This window comes from Pimephales promelas, chromosome 4 (genome assembly GCF_988280905.1).
Source record: "Pimephales promelas chromosome 4, fPimPro1.hap1.1, whole genome shotgun sequence".
Lineage (NCBI taxonomy): Eukaryota > Metazoa > Chordata > Actinopteri > Cypriniformes > Leuciscidae > Pimephales > Pimephales promelas.
In genome coordinates this window covers 2684881-2707529 of record NC_142772.1, presented here as the reverse complement: position 1 = coordinate 2707529, position 22649 = coordinate 2684881, and the positions used below count along the sequence as shown (strand labels likewise).

General features: G+C 35.0%; 2 protein-coding genes across 2 annotated transcripts; one reads left to right on the top strand and one right to left on the bottom strand.

The window, feature by feature from the left end:
* The first annotated feature begins 198 nt into the window (after positions 1 to 198).
* vps33a (VPS33A core subunit of CORVET and HOPS complexes) lies at positions 199 to 13728 on the top strand. Its single transcript, XM_039662132.2, has 13 exons — positions 199 to 351; positions 573 to 638; positions 1644 to 1771; positions 2239 to 2422; positions 2826 to 2942; positions 4446 to 4617; positions 4689 to 4882; positions 5578 to 5704; positions 6882 to 6949; positions 8095 to 8232; positions 8346 to 8483; positions 10025 to 10193; positions 13175 to 13728. Exons 1-13 carry the CDS (start codon positions 250 to 252, stop codon positions 13366 to 13368), a joined length of 1797 nt encoding a protein of 598 aa, XP_039518066.1. The 5' UTR covers positions 199 to 249; the 3' UTR covers positions 13369 to 13728.
* Positions 13729 to 14293: 565 nt separating this feature from the next.
* Positions 14294 to 22435, bottom strand: eif2b1 (eukaryotic translation initiation factor 2B subunit alpha). Its single transcript, XM_039662155.2, has 9 exons — positions 22163 to 22435; positions 21296 to 21397; positions 21012 to 21148; positions 20032 to 20148; positions 19843 to 19955; positions 17767 to 17835; positions 17609 to 17684; positions 16831 to 16956; positions 14294 to 14512 (listed from the first exon to the last, which is right to left on the bottom strand). The coding sequence occupies exons 1-9, from the start codon at positions 22173 to 22175 to the stop codon at positions 14360 to 14362; spliced, it is 906 nt and encodes a 301-aa protein (XP_039518089.1). The 5' UTR covers positions 22176 to 22435; the 3' UTR covers positions 14294 to 14359.
* Between the last annotated feature and the right edge of the window lie 214 nt (positions 22436 to 22649).

The following is a 22649-nucleotide window of genomic DNA, read 5'->3' as shown; positions in this document are numbered from 1 at the left end:
TAATGACGTGCGTGTAAAAGTCCTAGTGATTAATCCAGCAACAATAACAAAAACATAATCCATTTTAGAGAAAATAAAAGAATCCTGCAATAGAATGTAGATTTTTTTTTAATAATTAAATTGTATAAAAATATACGGGGAACTGGAGTAATAATATTTACATGTGCTGGCTTTTACTTTTATTTTTTGAAAGACAAATCACGTGACATCGTGTGGCCGTGAAAGTCATGTGATTGCGATTTAACGAACATGGCGTCGCATTTATTTTGTGGCAGAGTAAACCTAAATATTTTGAGAGAGGCTGCACGAAAAGACCTGCGTGAATTTTTAGATAAATGTTCTGGAAGCAAGGTAAAGCTTTTTGCCTTAATAAACATGCAGAGTAGTCATTCTTCTGCTGTCACTCTAACATTCATTCAAATCTACTTCCCTTGTGAGAATGTAAACTGCACTCTGTGTTATTGTTGAATTGAACGAGTATTATTACTGCAAATACCGTTCAGCGATACTGTCAATGGACATGTAACGTGTCGTCATCCTTTAATTCATCTGTTGTTGTTGTTTTTAATAAGGCCATTGTTTGGGACGAGTATCTTACTGGACCTTTTGGGTTAATTGCTCAATATTCCCTTTTGAAGGTGAGAAACTGTACACAACTATTACCAAAAAATACACATATACTGCAGTGAGTGCACACTATATATATATATATATATATATATGTGTGTGTGTGTCTCTTATTCTCGTCAAGCATGCATTTATTTGATCAAAATACAGAAAGAACTGTAATATTGTGAAATATTATTACAATTTAAAATAATGGTTTTCAATTTTAATATACTTTAAAATAGTATGTATTTCTATGATACAAAGCTGGATTTTCACTTTTCAGCATCATTACTTTAGTGTCACATGATCCTTCAGAACTCATTCTAATATGCTGATTTGATACTCAGTTATTATTAATGTTGGAAACAGTTATATATTTTTTTGACATGTGATTTTTATTTTTATAATTTTTTCGGGATTCTTAGATTAACAAAACGTTAAAAAGAACTGCATTTATTCCAAATAGAAACCTTCTCTAACAATATAAACCTTTACTATGACTTTATCGATGTAATACATCATTGTTAAATAAAACGTCATTGTTAAATGAAATTAAATAATACTTTCTTTCAAAAAAGGAAAGAAAAAATCGCTGACCCCAAACTTTTGAACGTTAGTGTATATATATTTAAAATATTTCTATTTTAAATAAATGCTGTTATTTTTGTAGCTCTTTTTTTTGTCAAAGAATCCTGAAAAAGTATCATAGGTTAAAAAAATAAATTGATAAATAAATTGATAATAAATCAATTTCTGAAGGATCATGTGACACTGAAGACTGGAGTAATGATGATGCTGAAAATTCTGCTTTGTATCACAGAAATAAATTATATTTTTAAATATTTTAAAATAACCATTATTTTTTCTGTACTTTTGATCAAATAAATGTAGGCTTGATGAGGATAATAGACTTCAAAAACATAAAAAATAGTAATGTTTCCAAACTTCTGACCGGCACTGAGTCTATACTGTAAAACACTTGTGACATTTGCCCTTTACATTTTTCTTATCATTCACATGATTTTATTAAAAAGGAACATGAGGTCGAGAAAATGTTCACTCTCAAAGGGGGTCGTATACCGTCGGCTGCCGTCAAGAATATTGTCTTTTTTGTCCGACCGAGGTTGGAGTTGATGGACATCATTGCAGAAAATGTTGCAAGGTAAGTCTCATTTCTATAAAGAAATTGCTGAATCTGAGTTTTTTTTTTTGGCAAGAGTGTGCAGCATTAAACTGAACAAATGGCCTAGGATGATTTTGAATCTAAACAAATACAAAAAGATTTCATCACACTTAAAAATAAAGGCTCTTATTTGATTTAATGGTTCAGTGAAGAACCTTTAACACCGATTGAATCTTTTCATTTCACAAAAGGTTGTTCATAGTAGAAAAAAATGTTCTTGAGATTATTAAAATGGAAGAAATTTTAATTTTAAGAAAGCTTCTCCATAAAAAAACTTTTTTAAAGAGTCAGTGTATTATGAACTTTACATAAAATGTGCTGATTTTCAATTTGAGACGGGTGCTCCCACAATAACTTGCATAGCAGATATTTTAATTAGTTTTAGTTAGTCGTCAGTGCCTGTAATGCTGCCTTGCTGATGATGCTTTGTGATATTTGCATCGCAGTGAGGATAAATTACAGCCCCGAGATTTCCATATTCTGTTTGTGCCTCGCCGGAGTCTCCTGTGTGAGCAGCGTCTGAAGGAGAAAGGGGTTCTCAACTCGTTTACAAACATCGACGAGTACATTCTGGACCTTATACCTTATGATGGAGACCTTCTTTCCATGGAGTCTGAGAGTTCATTTAGGGTAAGACACTTATTACATGGCTTGGTTGAACTCTAATGTAGAATGTGGTCTGTTATTGTCTTTTATTAATTAGTTTTTTTAATCAGAGTTGGACTTTCTGTTATTTAGATTTTTTTAGACGCCATATTCAAAAACACGATTTAGTAAAGCTAAGCTACAAAAATGTCTCCTTCTAAAATGTGTGACTTTACAACAGCAAAGGTTTATCAAACTTTCTGGGAAAGCAGATGTTATTTGTCATAGACTTTTTGAAAAATCATTAGAAATTATGCATCAAAAAATTTAAATCTATCCCAGATGTTCTGTACTCTGGGGAAAAAATAAAAGTGTATGATATGACCATGTTTTAGCGGATATATCCATGAGCAATGTTAATATAACTTGTTTTTTTGTGTGTGTGAAGGAGTGTTATTTAGAGAATGATCAGACAAGCCTGTATCACGCTGCCAAGGGCCTCATGACTTTGCAAGCACTTTACGGGACGATACCGCAGATCTTTGGCAAAGGAGAGTGTGCAAGGGTGAGTAGAAAAGCACTCGTGGCAACTTTGCTATCTTAGCTGCTCTTTTCAAACATTTGATGCCATGAATCTCGCAAACGTCATTTCTAGCATCTTGTTCTTCCTCAGTGATGCATATTTATGGAAGTTTGTTTCCATAGAATAAAAAATTATGCAATTCTGACTTTTGTTCTCAATTGCGAGATATAAACTCACAATTCGGACTTTTTTTCTTGCAATTGTAAGTTTATATCCCACAATTCTGACTTTTTTTTTGCAATTGTAAGTTTATATCCCACAATTCTGGCTTTTTTTTGCAATTGTAAGTTTATATCCCACAATTCTGACTTTTTTCTCAATTGCGAGATATAAACTCACAATTCTGACTTTTTTTCTTGCACAATTCTGACTTTTTTTCTTGCAATTGTAAGTTTATATCCCACAATTCTGACTTTTTCTTGCAATTGTAAGTTTATATCCCACAATTCTGAATTTTTTCTTGCAATTTTAAGTTTATATCCCACAATTCTGACTTTTTTTTCTTGCAATTTTAAGTTTATATCTCACAATTCTGATGTTTTTTCTTGCAATTTTAAGTTTATATCTCACAATTCTGATGTTTTTTCTTGCAATTGTAAGTTTATATCCCACAATTCTGACTTTTTCTTGCAATTGTAAGTTTATATCCCACAATTCTGTCGTTTTCTTGCAATTGTAAGTTTATATCCCACAATTCTGAATTTTTTCTTGCAATTTTAAGTTTATATCCCACAATTCTGACTTTTTTTTCTTGCAATTGTAAGTTTATATCCCACAATTCAGACTTTTTTTCTTGCAATTTTAAGTTTATATCCCACAATTCAGACTTTTTTTCTTGCAATTGTAAGTTTATAACTCACAATTCTGACTTTTTTCTTGCAATTGTAAGTTTATAACTCACAATTCTGACATTTTTTCTTGCAATAGTAAGTTTATATACCATAATTCTGATTTTTTTCTTGCAATTGTTAGTTTATATCCCACAATTCTGACTTTTCTTGCAATTGTAAGTTTATATCCCACAATTCTGACTTTTTTTCTTGCAATTGTAAGTTTATATCCCACAATTCTGACTTTTTTTCTTCCAATTTTAAGTTTATATCCCACAATTCTGACTTTTTTTCTCAATTGCGAGAGATAAACTCACTTTTTTCTTGCATTGTGAGTTTATATCCCTCAATTCTGACATTTTTTGCAATTGTAAGAAACTCATTATTCAGACTTTTTTTCTCGTTAAACTGATATGTGAGATATAAATTCAAAATATTTTCATTATTCTGCCATCTTTCATCCTGACTTCATAACTCGAAATTCTGCATTTATATCTCACAATTAAAAATGATTTATAATTTTTTATTCTGTGGCGGAAACAAGCCTCCATTCTAATTTGTAGTAGCTTGATAAACACATTTTTGTTTTCCATTTCACTGATGTATAAAAATATGTTAATCGTTTGATTTGTATGCATTGTGCTGTGTCTCTCAGCATGTGGCCAACATGATGCTGCGGATGAAGAGAGAGTTTGCAGGTCATGCTCAAATCCTGCCTGTGTTCGACACACTTCTCCTGCTGGATCGTAATGTGGACTTGCTGACACCATTAGCCACTCAACTTACATACGAGGGTCTTATCGACGAGATCTATGGCATCACCAATGGTAAAGAATTTAAAAACGTGTTTGGACACGAAAGAAAGCTCTCGTTTGCTCATGCCTGGGTTGCCTGACAGGTTACGTGAAGCTTCCTCCTGAGAAGTTTGCACAGAAGAAACAGGGAGAAGGCGGGAAAGATCTTCCCACTGAGCCCAAAAAACTGCAGCTCAACTCAGCCGAGGAGCTTTATGCCGAAATACGTGACAAGAACTTCAATGCCGTCGGTGCGGCTCTCAGCAAGAAAGCCAAGATCATATCAGCCGCGTTCGAGGTTTGTGCTGCTTTTGTGTCGCAAAAACTGTTTAAAATCAATACATTGCTCAAAATTGTTTTGAAAAGAAGTTTACAATTGATAAGAATTGTTTTCTGTGTGAATATATGTTAAAATGTGATTTATTCCTGTGATTTCCAGCATCATTACTCCAGTCGTCAGTCACATGACCCTTCAGAAATCACTCTAATATGAGGATCTGATGCTCACGAAACATTTCTGATTATTATCAATGTTGAAAACAGTTGTGCTGCTTCATATTTTTGTGGATACCATGATACGCTACCATTTAAACATTTGGAGTAACTCAAATCTTTTTTAAGTGATTCAAGTGATTCAAGTGACAGTAAAAACATTTATAAATGTTCATTTTTTTATTTCAAATACATGCTGTTCTTTTGATTTTTCTATTCAATTTTTCTAGAATCCTGACTATTTAAAAAAAATTATCACAAAAACTAAGCAGCAAAAACTGTTTTCAACATTGATAATAATAAGAACAATTTTTAATAATTGAGCAGGAAATCATCATATTAGAGTGATTTCTGAAGGATCATGTGACTGAAGACTGGAGTAATGATGTTGAACATTAACTATTTCATTTATTATATTTATTTATAGTTATTACTGTATTTTCGAGCAAATAAATGCACCCTTGATGAGCAGAACTGCTGGTTTTCTTGTTTCTCTGATAGGAACGACACAATGCAAAGACTGTTGGGGAGATTAAACAGTTTGTTTCGCAGTTGCCTCACATGCAGGCGGCTCGCAGCTCATTGGCTAATCACACCTCCATCGCTGAACTCGTCAAGGACATAACGAGTGAGTCTGAGACCAATCATTCATACGTTCAGAAATAAAAGCAATTTTCTGAAGTCAATTAGCATAGACAACAATGTCCCTCAGTGAGAATCATATGCATTTTAGCAAGAAAGCAGGCTGGTAATGTTTAACACATCTCATTTCTGATGAACACTTTTCATCATTAGTCTAAAAACAGGCAAATATTTATTTGAATGCATGTGCAGTTCAGCTAACAAACTCACAAATTAAAATAATTTAGATTCTTGCCCATTATGGCGAAGCTAAACATTTAACAATGAAATTACTACTTAAGAAAATACAGTTCAATTTGTGGAAGATTTTTTATTGATATGAGAGAATGCATTTTCAATAGCGAAATGTTACAGTTCTCTCTGATTACCTCACAAATTCAATTACATGTCTAATTATTAACTCCTTTCTAGTGAAAAAATGTGTCAATAACTACATTGTTATAGCGCAAATGACCTTTCCTGATATCAATAATTATTACTTTTAATTATAACTTTTAAAATCTTTTTTTTTTATTCTAATTTGTACTGTAATTTGTTTTTCATTGGTGGTATTTTTATTTTTAAATAAATAATCTATAACAGTAAAAGTAAAAAAAAAAGTTTTTTTTTTTTATTAAATAAATATTATACTAAATTACTTTTTACTGTAATGATACTTTTTACAAATTATCTTTAATCCATTTGTAGATGTCTGAAGTACTGAATCCAACATGTTAAAATTAATTTGCAGATCTTACATGTAATTCTTGTTATACATTGTATGTTTATTTATTTGTCAATATTTAAAGAGGGCTCTTACTAGTAATGTAGAATTACCAGCTAATCACAATAAATGACCTTACATTAAATATAGCTGTTATTACTGGTGAAAACAGAAATCTAACTAGACGCATTTAGAAACATGGACTAGCTGGAAACTAGCCTTTTATGTAATGAACTTTTAACTTAACTTAAAGAATTAACGTGATTAAGTTATTCAGTCAAGTGGATCATTCTTTTCATTCATTCTTAATCATAATCATTCTTCTGATAATACCAAGAATTATCACTAAGTGAAAATATTTAATATTCTATACATGTGATTTGCAGTGGCCCATAAATATAATATAGATTTTATTTAGATGATTAAATGTAGTATTAATGAATTATCTCCTGCTTTTCAGCCTCGGAAGCCTTCTTTGACAGTCTGACCGTTGAACAAGAGTTTATGACTGGAGTGGACACAGACAAGGTGCTTTGTTTTCTTTATGATTTCAATATAAAGGCAGTGTCATTTAAAGTTGTCATGAAATGCTAGTCACCTTTACTTTAAAGGGATAGTTCACTTTGAAAATAAGGTTTAAGATGAGAACATTCCAGGATTTTTCTCCATATAATGGACTTCAATGGGAACCAAACGGTTCAAGGTCCAAAAGACACTTTCTTGAACCTTGAACCGTTTGGTTCCCATTGAAGTCCATTATATGGAGAAAAATCCTGGAATGTTTCCATCAAAATCCTTAATTTCTTTTCGACTGAAGAAAGAAAGACGTGGACATCTTGGATGACATGGGGGTGAGTAAATTATCAGCAAATTTTTTTCAAAAGTTTCCTTTCATTTTTGGTATGTTTTATCTTACCTCAAGGGCATCCAAGATGTAGGCGTCTTTGTTTCCGCAGTATTTTCAATTTTGATATTTTTAGGTCAAACCGTTCGTGTCTGTCACTCATATAATGGAGGTCTATGGTCACCACCTCAAAGAGCATGCACAGAGAAGTCCAAATTAAACATGATTTAATGACTCGTGAATGTAAGTACACATTGATGGCCTAAGACACGAAACGAGCATGATTCAGTGATGCAAACAGGGTTCAGTTCTGCTGTAAAAAGACAACAGTAAACAGTCGATATTCAGTTGAAATCAGTGATCCTAGTGAAACGGCTTCTGGAACAAGAACGGATGTGGGCGGGGCTTGATTTTTGCGGTGGGAAATTGATGGTTTTCTATTGGTGGATCTCGTGTGAGTGACAGGTTGCCCCGCCCCCTTCATCAGAGAAGAGAAGCGAAGGCGCGACGCTTCAAGAGGAAGTTATTCTGATTCATGATTACCAGGAACATGATTTTAAAACAGTAATAATATGCACAGATAAATTTATAATAAATACCACAATATTCCATAAAGAATTGTCAATTTTGATTTCATGGTGACTTTTATCCAAATCATTATTAGTATAAATACGATAAACATCTCTGCACTCATTATTGTTCGAACTGAAAATAATGAAATAATGAATATTGTACTTTGTTTTAATCCACTGTGAACCGTGAATATATTTCAGGTTTGTTTTCATGTGTTTCTCGTCACTGATATGATCGTGTGTGATTTCCCTCTCAGGTCAGCACGTATATAGAAGACTGCATTGCACAGAAAGACCCGCTGATCAAGATCCTGCGACTGGTGTGCATGCAGTCCGTCTGCAACAACGGCCTCAAACAGAAAGTCCTCGACTACTATAAGAAGGAGATCCTTCAGGTACCGCTCACTTTTATTTGCATAACGGTTAACTGTTGGATCACATGTGGCTCGATAACCAATCACATTAAGGCCGTTAAGACAATTGACATGTTTGTGATTTGTTGGTTTAGACGTATGGATACGAGCACATTCTGACCGTCAAGAACTTGGAAAAGGTTGGGTTACTCAAACCTCAAAGCGCCATGAGAAACAACTACCCCACAATCAGGAAAACACTCAAACTGTGGATGGAGGACGCCAATGAACAGGTTTGTCCAGCTACTCATTTTCAATAAGGTTCAGTGTTTTTATATAACTGAAAATATATATATAACTTACTGAGTGCTTAACCTAACCCTAACCTTAAAGGAGTAGTTCACTTTTCAAAAAACTTTTGCTGATAATTTACTCACCCCCATGTCATCCAAGATGTCCATGTCTTTCTTTCTTCAGTCGAAAAGAAATTAAGGTTTTTAATGAAAACATTCCAGGATTTTTCTCCATATAATGGACTTCAATGGGAACCAAACGGTTCAAGATCCAAAAGACAGTTTCAGTGCAGCTTTAAACGATTCGAGACGATGAATAAGGGGATTTTTCTCCATATAATGGACTTCAATGGGGTCCAAACGGTTCAAGATCCAAAAGACAGTTTCAGTGCAGCTTTAAACGATTCGAGACGATGAATAAGGGTCTTATCAAGCGAAATGATCGCTCATTTCAAAAATAAATAAGTTTAAGTTTTATAAGCTCAAATGCTCACCTTGCTCTGTTCTGTGAGCGTTCGTGACTCTCCTGTTCGATCTCGTTCATCAAAATGAACAAATCTTTTCCGAATCATTTGGTTCATTCAACGAACGAATTGACTCGGAAAAAGATTCGTATAAAGGAATCGTATAAAGCCCTTTGAACAGTTTGCAGTTTGTACTGAAACTCTCATTTGGACCCCATTGAAGTCCATTATATGGAGAAAAATGCTGGAATGTTTTCATCAAAAAACTTAATTTCTTTTCGACTGAAGAAAGAAAGACATGGACATCTTGGATGACATGGGGGTGAGTAAATTATCAGCAAAAGTTAAAAAAATAAAAATAAACTACTCCTTGAACTCAAAAGTTGAGCTAATATACTATTTTCAGGCACAAACAAACAGATGTAATTTAAACTAAATAACTTAATGGCTTGATGAGCAGAAGAAGACTTTAAAGAACAATAAAAATACTATTTACTTATAAAGTTGTTTCTTTTGAAATGTTTCCAAACTTTTGACTGGTACTATATATATATATATATATATATATATATGAAGAGTTCAGATGCAAAAGCCTCTAAATGCCATTTGAAATGTTCTTCTTGAATGATGATTTTTATCAAATGTGTATATTTAAGTTCAGTAATTTCACTTAAATAACAATTAATAGGTAATTATCATTGCCATTTAAGTGAAATCACTGAACTTAAATATACAAGCTTGATAAAAATGATCATTCTAGAAGAAAATTTCAAATGGCACTTCAAATGAACTCTTCATATATATATATCATGTCAAAAGTTTGGAAATGTTACAAAAGAAACAAATTTATAAGTTGTTATTTGGGTTTTTAAGTTATATACGCACACACACAATGTGTAGGTATCTCTCAGTACACATTATTTTATATGTGTTTGCTTGATGTGATTATATATATGAACAAATCAATTTATTTTTAAAAAGTGTATTGTTTATAGCCGTTTCAATCCCTAGATGACGGTGGCTCTTGCAAGCCCGTCTGTGTTGCTCATGCTAATGTGACTGTTCACCGTCCCTCAGAACCCGAACGACATCTCGTACGTGTACAGCGGCTACGCCCCGCTCAGTGTGCGCCTGACTCAGGTCCTGGCCCGGCCCGGCTGGAGGAGCATCGAGGAGGTGCTGAAGATGCTGCCCGGACCACACTTTGAGGAACGACAGCAGGTTCCCACGGGCCTTCACAAGAAGCGTAAGTGATGAGTATCACATTATTAAAGGTGCAGTCTGCTAGAATGACAACTAGTGGTCGGAATAGGTACTGCAGTCCAATTCAAAATATTAGAGATCGTGGTTTCTCCCACCGCCGCCTCAGACTCGACGCTCACACGGGTCGACAGTTTGAGACACGCAACAGGAACGAGCGCAATGGACAATGAAAACAGGCAAATTAGCATCGAGCAGTATCACAGACCAAAACAATAACACACATTCCAGCCGTAAACGTACTTTTCAAAGTTAAATAACTGGCTATAGAAGTGTTTTTTTAGCGAAACGAGTGTGAACTTAGCATGTTTCCTCAATATATGCAAACATATGGTATTTTTATGCTTTAATAGAGTGAAAAATTTAGAAAATGGTCTTTTTAGATCAATGTCTTGACCAAGCTATATATGGCGAATCTCGGCTGCATGGAAAAAGTAAACATGCAACTTTATATAAAAAATTGGGAGATAATGCAAAGTATGTCCAACTTTATCCACGCACATAAAGTACATTTATGTAAAGTGATATATGATTGATTGCTTTTATTTTTGCAAAATGTGACTATATTATCGCCCAGCTCTAATCTTCTACAAGGCATTAAGATAGTCAAACCGAAATGTATTCTGACATCTTCAACATTTCTGACATTATCACAGTTTATTCGTGATAGTTTAGAAAATGGTAATAAAATATGACAAGAACTCGGTCAAATCAGTTGATATTTCACTGGATGAGCATCAGATCATTTAGTGTGTGCAAAGACGCTCATTTCAGATCTGTAAGCCATAAATACCAAGATGCTATATTTTCTAAACGTCATAATTATTTATTAACAAAGGAGTATTCATTACTTCAACGAGCTCATTGTATCTGCATTAAATTATTACATTGTTTAAGTAATTTATTTTTTGAAATAACTGGGGTCTATTTCTGAAATACATCACTCTATTGTAATGTGGCTGCTTTAAAATGATGTGTATTGTGAAAAGCGTTATACAAAAAAACGTGAAATGAATTGAATATATGGTGAATCTCGGCTGCATGATCTCCCATCCCTTTATATAAAGTTGCATGTATAAATATGTCCAACTTTATCCACATACAGTACACTCTCATATAAAGCGATATACACTCACCGGCCACTTTATTAGGTACCCCATGTTAGTAACGGGTTGGACCCCCTTTTGCCTTCAGAACTGCCTCAATTCTTCGTGGCATAGATTCAACAAGGTGCTGGAAGCATTCCTCAGGGAGTTTGGTCCATATTGACATGATGGCATCACACAGTTGCCGCAGATTTGTCGGCTGCACATCCATGATGCGAATCTCCCGTTCCACCACATCCCAAAGATGCTCTATTGGATTGAGATCTGGTGACTGTGGAGGCCATTTGAGTACAGCGAACTCATTGTCATGTTCAAGAAACCAGTCTGAGATGATTCCAGCTTTATGACATGGCGCATTATCCTGCTGAAAGTAGCCATCAGAAGTTGGGTACATTGTGGTCATAAAGGGATGGACATGGTCAGCAACAATACTCAGGTAGGCTGTGGCGTTGCAACGATGCTCAATTGGTACCAAGGGGCCCAAAGAGTGCCAAGAAAATATTCCCCACACCATGACACCACCACCACCAGCCTGAACCGTTGATACAAGGCAGGATGGATCCATGCTTTCATGTTGTAGACGCCAAATTCTGACCCTACCATCCGAATGTCGCAGCAGAAATCGAGACTCATCAGACCAGGCAACGTTTTTCCAATCTTCTATTGTCCAATTTCGATGAGCTTGTGCAAATTGTAGCCTCAGTTTCCTGTTCTTAGCTGAAAGGAGTGGCCCCCGGTGTCGTCTTCTGCTGCTGTAGCCCATCTGCCTCAAAGTTCGACGTACTGTGCGTTCAGAGATGCTCTTCTGCCCACCTTGGTTGTAACGGGTGGTTATTTGAGTAACTGTTGCCCTTCTATCAGCTCGAACCAGTCTGGCCATTCTCCTCTGACCTCTGGCATCAACAAGGCATTTCCGCCCACAGAACTGCCGCTCACTGGATGTTTTTTCTTTTTCGGACCATTCTCTGTAAACCCTAGAGATGGTTGTGCGTGAAAATCCCAGTAGATTAGCAGTTTCTGAAATACTCAGACCAGCCCTTCTGGCACCAACAATCATGCCACGTTCAAAGTCACTCAAATCACCTTTCTTCCCCATACTGATGCTCGGTTTGAACTGCAGGAGATTGTCTTGACCATGTCTACATGCCTAAATGCACTGAGTTGCCGCCATGTGATTGGCTGCTTAGAAATTAAGTGTTAACGAGCAGTTGGACAGGTGTACCTAATAAAGTGGCCGGTGAGTGTGTACCTTTATCATTGCAAAATGTAATTACCACCCTGCTGTGATCTGCTAAATGCGATTAAAAGCATTATGATATTATAAATAGTGCTGGGCAACATCCATAATAAATGTGTGTGTGCTGTGTATAACATGCATGTATATATTTAAGAAATATTTGTGTGTATGTTTATTTTATATATAAATAACACATTGTAGCCCTCAAACCGTATTCACTTTATAGCCCATAATCCTGTAATTGTGGATTCAGGTGTGATCCTAATTTTTATTTATTATAAATGTTATATCACTGTCTTCGATAAAGTTTTTTCTATCCATTTATGGTGTTTTTATTTATTTTGGGGGTATTTTTGAATTGATTTACCTCAAAAAGTACCATGTTTTCTATGTAAATTATGCTTATTTTTATGTTATATTTTTAAAATATCATTCCAATAAGTTCTTAGAGCTAAAACCTAAAGATGAAGTGACTTTGCTGTCACCCGGTGTCTTATTTTGGCTTATTTTAGAATGCTCGAAATTACAGTTTTTCCCATTCATTTCTAGGGGTGCCCATTTCTGACCCAAATACAAGATTAATACTTCTCTAGATTATTGTTGATTGCTCTCTTTCATTTGTAGGTCAGCCAGGAGAGAACCGCACCACCCTGGTGTTCTTCCTCGGCGGTGTGACTTACGCTGAAATCGCTGCCCTGCGCTTCTTATCCAACATGGAGGATAGTGGGACTGAGTACATTATCGCAACCACCAAACTGATCAACGGAACCAGCTGGATAAAGTCTCTCATGGACCATCCTGAGGAAAACGTACCGTAAAGCAGCCACTGCCGTTCAGATGAGCGTCTTTCGTCTCCGCATGAGCCCAAACGCTTATGTTTTGTATAGTTCAACTCCCGATGCTATCGTTCAGATCATTTTGAATGATCACGAGGATGTCTTAAACGTCTGTTGCCCATTACGATACTCATTTATGTACGTTTTTGAACAAGATTTGTGTCGACAGATACTGTAAGTGTATAAACGTACTAATGTCGGTTAGCCAGCTTGCCTTAACTGGCTCAAAACTTCTTTTTGAATGCATTTAAAGTCTATATACATATATATATGTTGGCTTTATATTAGCACTTGTTTATTGAAAGGACTAAATTGAATTCAATGAAGTAAACTACTATGCTTAAAATCGCCTCTGGATATTATTAAAACGCAAGTATTATACCTTATAAATTAGGGATACACCGATATGAAAACTTTGGCTGATACCATTAACTGATAATTCTGTTTATTTGAAAACTAATGACTGATATTTAGGCTAATAAATAATTTTTTTAATATAATTTGAGTCCCACCATGACTCAAGCACACATTTATAATGTTCTTATTTTAATTGTATATAGCCGATATGACAGACTTGTTGCTCTGAACTGTATTTATTTTTTTAAAGTGATTTCAATCATATTTCAAGTAATTTAAAACCATCATGTTGAACAATGCGCATCTGAAGTGTCTTTTATTGGCTTTAATATTATCAGCCAAACTTTCTTATCGATATGGTGGCCGATATATTGTGCATCCCTATTATAATATTCATAGCTCTGAGATCTTGGTTTATCCTCATTACCTCAGCATGCATGACTGGGCAGAACAAGTTTCGAATGATGTGTAAATGTAGGGAGTGGTTTAAAATAGATGTAACCATAAATCCAGCATGTGAGTTTTCTAAATGATGAAGGGCACATGAAAATGATTTCAACCAGATAATTTAATCTTAAACTCATGGGTGCATCTGAAATCGTTCCACTCGTGCTGATCACAGGTACAGCTTGATGAGCTCGTCGCTGACGGCCGAGGGCGTCAGCACCCCGAGGTCCGTGAAGAGTAACGTGATGAGGGATGGAGGGGTGTAGTCGATCAGCGGGTGCTCCTGGCTGAGGTCCACTGTTTTCAGGATATCTGCTTTATACTGAAAGAGATATTATGGACCTGTTTATGTATAATAAGTGGAGCTCTGTTTAAACTAAAATGAAGATTGGCCCATGGTGTACATGACTTTCTTTATTCAGATGAAGTGTTGCTTTATAATGGAAGTGGATCGCAACCAACAGTTTGAAGCTCAAAAGCATGCATCTATCCATCATAAACGAACATATCATATTTAACCCTCTGATGGTCCTCGGTCACCTCTGACCGAATAATTTTGTGTTTTGAATTTTAAAAAAATCACAGCTTCATCGGGAAGTTATGATACTTGGTATGTGAATTTAAAAAAATGAGGTCATGATCCGAGCATGCTAAGTGGTCGTAAAAAAATAGTCACACTCGTGGTCTTCGGTCAAAAATGACCGACCCATGGGAAATGAATGGGATTTTACAAAAAAACAAAAATTCTCTGAATTTTTGTCTGTACAATCTACAAATCAGCCACGATTCTAAAAGAAAGTACACCACAGTAAAGGGGTGAGACTCTACAACATCAAGAGTGCAAAAAATTCACACCCACACACATTTTTATACACCTACACACCAAAAAATTCAGATTACAAAAAATCTGTTTTGAATTTTTAAAAATCACAGCTTCATCTGAATGTTACGAAACTTGGTGACATTTCTGGCATTATGTATGTGAACACAAAAAAAAAAATGAGTTCATGATCCGAGCATGTTAAGTGGTCATAAAAAAATTTGTCACAATTTTGGTCTTCGGTCAAAAATGACCCCCATAGGAAATGAATGGGAAATTGACAAAAAACACATTTTTTCACATTTAAAAAAAAAAAAAAATTATTCTACATAAAATGTTATACTTGAATGAATTGTATTTTTGATATAAATTCTGAAAAAAAAAATGGGTATAAAATTTGCTTATAGCAACACCCTTCTCTTTCTAATCCATTGTTTGGCTGTAATTATAATGCATTGCAAAAACTAACACTTTATGACTATTTAAAAAAAAAAATCTAAAACTTAATAAGAAATCGTTTTTGAGATAGTTTCAAATATATATTCAAATCCACAAAAAGTAAATGTGTTCATAAACAGCTGGGGAATTCACGTGCCTCTCCATAAAGAGCTGTACATGCCATCTAGTGGTTACACCATGATTCTACGCCTTTTCTCTATACTGTAACCAGATGGTGCTAATTTTCTTCAAAAATATTTTTTGAAGAAGGCCTAGACTCTATATTAAACTAAAATACTGCATTAATACTTAAAAAAAAATACATATATATATATATATTTTTTTTCTATGGCAGAAATAGACCATAAATATAGCTTAAATATTAATAAATTCAATCAAATTGTCTCAAAATACTAAAATTAAAAAGAATAAATATTATAGAACAAAAGTAAATTGCATTGGTTTTTACTGGGATGGAGGAAGTTTAATTTTTAGGTGTCCGGTCACTTCTGACTGGGAAGGCTCAGGACTTGACTCCTAAACGAAGACCATCAGAGGGTTAACATGTTACAAAGTAAAATTCAAGCTTCCAGCCAAACGTGAGTCTACTTGTGTATAAAGCGCAACTTATGACGTCGGAAGTAGCGTATTGTGTCATGGTGTAATGTAAATATCAGCAGTGCGTTGCATAAGTTGCGCTTTACACTTAAAGGTGCTATATGTAGTTTTTAGCGGCCTCTAGCGGTGATGTTTCAGATTGCAACAAGAATTGCTCAAGTGTGTGTGTGCTCGAACACAAGAGTGATCACTCACGGTACACGGCCACACTGAGACTTTACACACACCGGAGAAAGCGTCACACAACTCATGTAAACTCCCACTGCAACGTTACAATAGTTATTTCACTTTATAAAGTAAATCTGAATATTTTTCTTACACAAATGCACGACTTTGCTTCGGAAGGCCTGGAGCCGTGTAGAGTTTGTTTATGACGGATAGATGCACGTTTTTGAGCTTTAATCTGTTGGTTGCGATCCACTGCCGTTATAAAGCTTGGAAGAGCCTGGACATTTTTTAATATAACTCAGATTATATTGACAGTCATGTACACCTAGGATGGTTGAGGGCGAATAAACATGGGCTAATTGTCATTTGAAAGTGAACTACTCCTTAAAGGTCTGTCGTAATTACGAGATTCCAACTTCGTAGAACTGGGAATTACGACTTGTGAACTGGGAATTTTGTGAGAGCTCAAACTTGCACCATGTGACCACTGCAGATTCATTTTAGGTGTTGATAACATTGAAAGGAATAACTCTCAATCCGAAGACGTGAACAGCTTCAACGTCACATAACGTCATCTCGTAATTACGCGGCATTACCTTGAATCTATCGGGTACGTCTTGCTGGTTAAGAGGGTAGAGCCGCACAAACTTAAAACTTTCTGCCACCACATAAAATGGTTTGTTGTGCGCCTTCGAACACACAGCCATCTGATAGGTGCCAATCTAGGACATGAAGGAATGAATAGTTTGATCAAAATAAGGAATGAATGGTAAGAAATAAATGCATTTTTTTTAAGGCAAGACACAAGGCAAAACCGTTGTTTTATTAGGCACTGGTCAATTAAGAGATTTTGGCCTTTTTTTTTCTAGACTAGTGGAAATAAAACACCCATTTATCTGTAAATTACCTTTAAAATACGTTTTAAAATTGCAAGATTCAGTCAGAAATCTCCACTTTAGCAGTTCTTAAACACAGCAAACATTATTCTAAACGTTTCACAGAGGGGTTTGACTGTTTATGATATGTAATTGCTAAAAACATGATTTATTATTGTCTGTTGAGAGTATTTTCTGATGTATGGAGTTTTGGATACGTCAACCAAATCAAGCGAGTAGAATTGTGAACTTGTTTTTATCCAATGTTCAGGTTTGGGTTCTGGAAGTGTATGCAAATGAGTGCATATTTAATTAGATGATGACTCATTTGCATATTTACACAACATAGTTGTTTCCGAATAGGAAGTCTCGCACATTCACAGAAAACGGCTTACTTTTACATCTTATAATAAGATTTCCCAGTAGTGTCCGGCCTTAAATACAACTGCAAACATCAAGACTACAAGTGTGTGTGTGTGTGTGTGTGTGTATTTCTGACCTTGTTTATAACACCGCCACTCTCCACAACACCCTCAGCGCCCACAATTACCAGGTCTACCTTCTCCATGATGTACCTACAATCACACAAAAACAACTAGCAGATATCATTTACTGTCGTACAAGAATTAAATGCAAAAACAAAACTAAGACACTTACCCGACTGCAGCATCGAGCACGATTGTGACGGGTATATTGAGTTTGCGTAGTTTCTGAGCCATAAGTTCACTAAGAGACCATAGGAAAAAAACATTTGTAAATGATTGCATCATTAAAAACGATTTAAACAATGTACAAATGCACATTCTTTGATTGCAAGCTTTATACACACACACATATATATATATATATATTTATATACATACACGTACAATGGTGCTTGAAAGTTTGTGAACTCCTTTCGGTGAAAGTGTTTAACAATATAAGAGGGATCATACAAAATACAAGTTTTTTTTAATTTTTTTTAGTAGTGTCCTGAATAAGATATTAATAAAAGATGTTTACATATAGACAACAGGTGCTGAATCTATAAAAATGACCCCGTTCAAAAGTGCGTGTACCCTGTTTGAAAGAGGAATCTCAAAATCATAAATTCACTGCTGTCAAGGGTTCATATATGCAAAAGTTGCAGGAAAACTGAAGATTTTTCAGGACCTGGAGGATTTTTCTGAAGAGCATTGGGCAGTTTAACTGTTCAGGACAAACAAGAGACTCAAGAACAACCATCACAAAACAACAACACAGTATTAAAGGAGAAGTTCACTTTTAAAAAAAACCTTTTGCTGATAATTTACTCGCCCCCATGTCATCCAAGATGTCCATGTCTTTCTTTCTTCAGTCGAAAAGAAATTAAGGTTTTTGATGAAAACATTCCAGGATTTTCTCCATATAATGGACTTCAATGGGAACCAAACGGTTCAAGGTCCAAAAGACAGTTTCAGTGCAAACTGTTCAAAGGGCTTTAAACGATTCCAGACGATGAATAAGGGTCTTATCAAGCGAAACGATCGCTCATTTAAAAAATAAATAACAAAGTTTAAGTTTTATAAGCACAAATGTTCGCCTTGCTCTGTTCTGTGATGAGTGTTCGTGACTCTCCTGTTCGAAGTCGTTCATCAAAATGAACAAATCTTTTTTCGTGTCATTTGGTTCATTTAATAAATGAAATGAACGAGTTGACTCTGGGAAAGATTTGTTGATTTTGATAAACGAGTTCGAACAGGAGAGTCACACAGAACAGAGCAAGGCGACCATTTGCGCTTATAAAACTTACATTTTGTTTTTATTTTTTTTAAATAATTGACCGTTTCGCTTGATAAGACCCTTATTCATTGTCTGGACTCATTTAAAGCCCTTTGAACAGTTTGTACTGAAACTGTCTTTTGGACCTTGAACTGTTTGGTTCCCATTGAATTTCTTTTCGACTGAAGAAAGAAAGACATGGACATCTTGGATGACATGGGGGTGAGAAAATTATCAGCAAAAGTTTTTTGAAAAGTGAACTACTCCTTTAAGAATCAAGGGTTCATTTTATAAATTCAGCCATTTTTGTTGTCTTGTGGATTATATGTAAACATCTTAACATGTATAACATCTTACCCAGAACATTTTGTAAAAAATCAAAATGCATTTTATATGATCCCTCTAATTTTGTTAAAATAATTTACATTTTGCAAAATCTGCAAGGGGTACACAAACTTTTAAGCACCATATATATATATCTAATGTACACAAAATGGCTTGGTTTCGTTTGGTACAATTACAAAACGCCTCTGTTAAATGTGGGTGTGCCAAACATTCTTAGTATATCACCGTAACACGAGGCAGTTTGGCAGCGCCGCCACTAGCTTAGCTTAGCATAATGAATGGAATCCTTTGTTGCCGGATAGCATGTCGTGAGTAAAAATGATTAAAAACAAAACAAACGAATTACTTGTAGAGGGTATGCGCGTGACGTCATCGTCGGCCTGCAGTTCCTCACAGTGAGTGGCAAAAAGACTGAGCGGCTGTATTTGTTTTCAGCGTGAATGCCGCGAAAAACAAACACAACACATATAAAGTGGGAAAGAGTAGTGAATAAATAGAGCGGGATAAATAAGGACAGTCATGGCTAAGGAAAAGAGGCCAATTTTGAGGGAAGTAGTTCCAGATTTTAGCGCTATGCCACATTGATCAATACGCCATTGAATCCTTTTCTGGTAATTCTGCATGTTGTCAGACAGTAAACACACTCACCCTGCTGAATCCGGTTGTGATTCAGTGACATATACTGTAAAACGTTTGTTATCAGCGGCCGCATTTTCCAGCACCTTTAACACCACTCGGGATGACGAGTGTGTGAGGATTTTCTGCAAGTGGAAGGCAGATGTGAGAGTGTGTCCAAAACAATGACAAATGACGTCTTTCAGGAAGGACTGTACTCACGGCTCCGTCTTTGATGAAGGTGTGGCACAGTTTACCCACTTTGCCTCTAGAGAGGGATATTTTCTTCAAGAAGAGTTCGCCTCTCTCTATCATCACATTCTTACACTGGGAGAGATCCTGTGTTACAGAGACAGAGACAGCATTATATGTGTGTGTGTGTGTGTGTGTGTATATATATATAGGGATGTCAAACGATTAATCGCGATTAATCGCATCCAAAATAAAAGTTTGTGTTTACATAATATATGTGTGTGTGCTGTGTATAATTATTTTGTATATATAAATACACATAAATACATAAATGCTTGTATATATTTAAGAAATATTTTCATGTATATAGATTTATATTATACATAAATATAAATATTTTATATATAAATAATTTTTTTTTTCTTAAACATACATGCATGTGTGTATTTATATATATAAAATAATTATACACAGCACACACATATATTATGTAAACACAAACTTTTATTTTGGATGCGATTAATCGTGATTAATCGTTTGACATCCCTAATATATATATATATATATATATATATATGAAGAGTTCAGATGCAAAAGCCTCTAAATGCCATTTGAAATTTTCTTCTTTAATGATGATTTTTATCAAACTTGTATATTTAAGTTCAGTAATTTCACTTAAATAACAATTAATAGGTAAGTATCACTGCCATTTAAGTGAAATCACTGAACTTAAATATACAAGCTTGATAAAAATTATCATTCTAGAAGAAAATTTCAAATGCCACTTAGAGGCTTTTGCATCTGAACTCTTCATATACTGTATATATATATATATATATATATATATACACACACACAAATATATTATACATTTACAAACTTTATGTTAGATGCGATTAATCGATTTGAGAGCCCAAATTATTTTATATGTCAGGCTTCACAGGGTTAATTCTGCACGATTGATCAGAACAGCTCCAGTATATCGTCTCTCTCGTCTCTGCTGAACTGACCGGATGCTCCAGCGAGGTCAGACTGATGAAGCGCAGGAACAGCTCTCCTCCCGACGACACGGCCACGGACGAGTCCGTCTCCTGGAGCCGGTGGATGGCCTGCGTCATGTTCTCTCTCAGGCCCAGGATAGTCTCGCCTGCAGGAGGAGGACAAGCATCGGTTCACGTCCACAACTCTCTCTCTCTCTCACACACACACACACACACACACACACACACACACACACACACACACACACACACACACACACACACAGAGAGAGAGAGAGAGCGTGACAACTCACTCTGATCCCTCTTCAGGAACTCCAGCAGGGATCGTATCGCAGCCACCGCTGAAGCCACGTCTGGGTCTTCTCGGATCTGCCCTCGGAAATACTCCACCAGTTCTGCCAAGAAAAACAAGTTCATTCATTTTAGTTTTGGGCTTGCAAGTAAAAAACATTAAATTCCCATTCTGAAGACATATTGAAATATAAATAAGATTCTGGGGGTCAACTTTTTACACTTTACAGAAAGGTTTACTTTGTTGGACAAACAAAGAACAATTTTATTTCTGTTTATTAACATTAATAAAAAATTATATTGCTCATTTTTAGTTCATGCTGGCTAATGCATGTAAACGCATGACCTTATTGTAAAGTGTTACACATTTTTCTAATGGATTTAATGTTATTTATACATTTCAGAATCTAGAAATTAATTATTTAAATAGTTTAATTATGAAACTATAAAAGCTATTCATAATTGTAATTATTAAAATATCCTATAACTACTAGTTACAGTCATGTATTAAACGTAAGTGAATAAAACAAATGAATGTCCAAACATATTAATAAAAATGTAGGTTTCATAACACACAATCGTAGCATCAGTCCCAATACATGATACTTGTCCTGAAATAAATAAATACAGTAATAATAATAGGAATAATATCAGATTGAATATTATAAATCTTCTTATTCTTCTCTTTTGAACGCTTTCTCATTGTTTTCATTATAATTATTGCAAAACAGGTGTAAAATCTGTCTAATTTTACAACATCACAGAATGAAGAACATAACATTATAGATAGATGATTAGAACACAGCTGTTAACAAAATAGCATGTAGCATCACTAAATTGGTTTTAATGACTACGTTCTCAAAACTCACCTCTTTCTTCCATATTAAAGAAACGTGCTGAACGTGTTTCAGGAGCGATGTGTGTGTGAACTCTCTCTTTCTAAGACGCTTCGCTGATGCAATGTTCCCTCATGACACTGACACTCACCCGATGAGATATTTTGACCTAGTTAACAGAATAATGTTTATTTAACTTTTTTTAGCTTAGCGACTTTGCCAACAGATTAATGTTAATTCTAAATTTACTGTATTTCCTTCAAATTAGCAACGTTACAGTGAACAAGTGGTACACTTTCTTCTTCTTTTCCCTTATTTTAAAACGGATGGACGGACCACCACGGTTGATGTGCCACCTAGAGGCCTGGAGCAAAACAGCATGAATTTGTTTGTACTCTACTAATTTGATGTAAAACTGAAAAATAAATGGGAGAATCAATAGATAAATAAAAAATAATAGAAAAATAAATTAAGAAATAAATAATAATAAGCATGGAATATTTCCCGCTCCAACACGGGA

Bases quoted from the DNA above. Each gene is read 5' to 3' on its own strand.
- vps33a (XM_039662132.2), top strand. From the start codon at position 250: ATGGCGTCGCATTTATTTTGTGGCAGAGTAAACCTAAATATTTTGAGA. The intron at 2,943-4,445 runs GTGAGTAGAAAA...TGTGTCTCTCAG, and splicing joins GCAAAGGAGAGTGTGCAAGG to CATGTGGCCAACATGATGCT. The intron at 4,883-5,577 runs GTTTGTGCTGCT...TTTCTCTGATAG, and splicing joins TCATATCAGCCGCGTTCGAG to GAACGACACAATGCAAAGAC.
- eif2b1 (XM_039662155.2), bottom strand. The intron at 20,149-21,011 runs GTCAGTTCAGCA...TCTGTAACACAG, and splicing joins TGACCTCGCTGGAGCATCCG to GATCTCTCCCAGTGTAAGAA. The intron at 17,836-19,842 runs GTGAGTGTGTTT...ATGGTCTCTTAG, and splicing joins TCACAACCGGATTCAGCAGG to TGAACTTATGGCTCAGAAAC.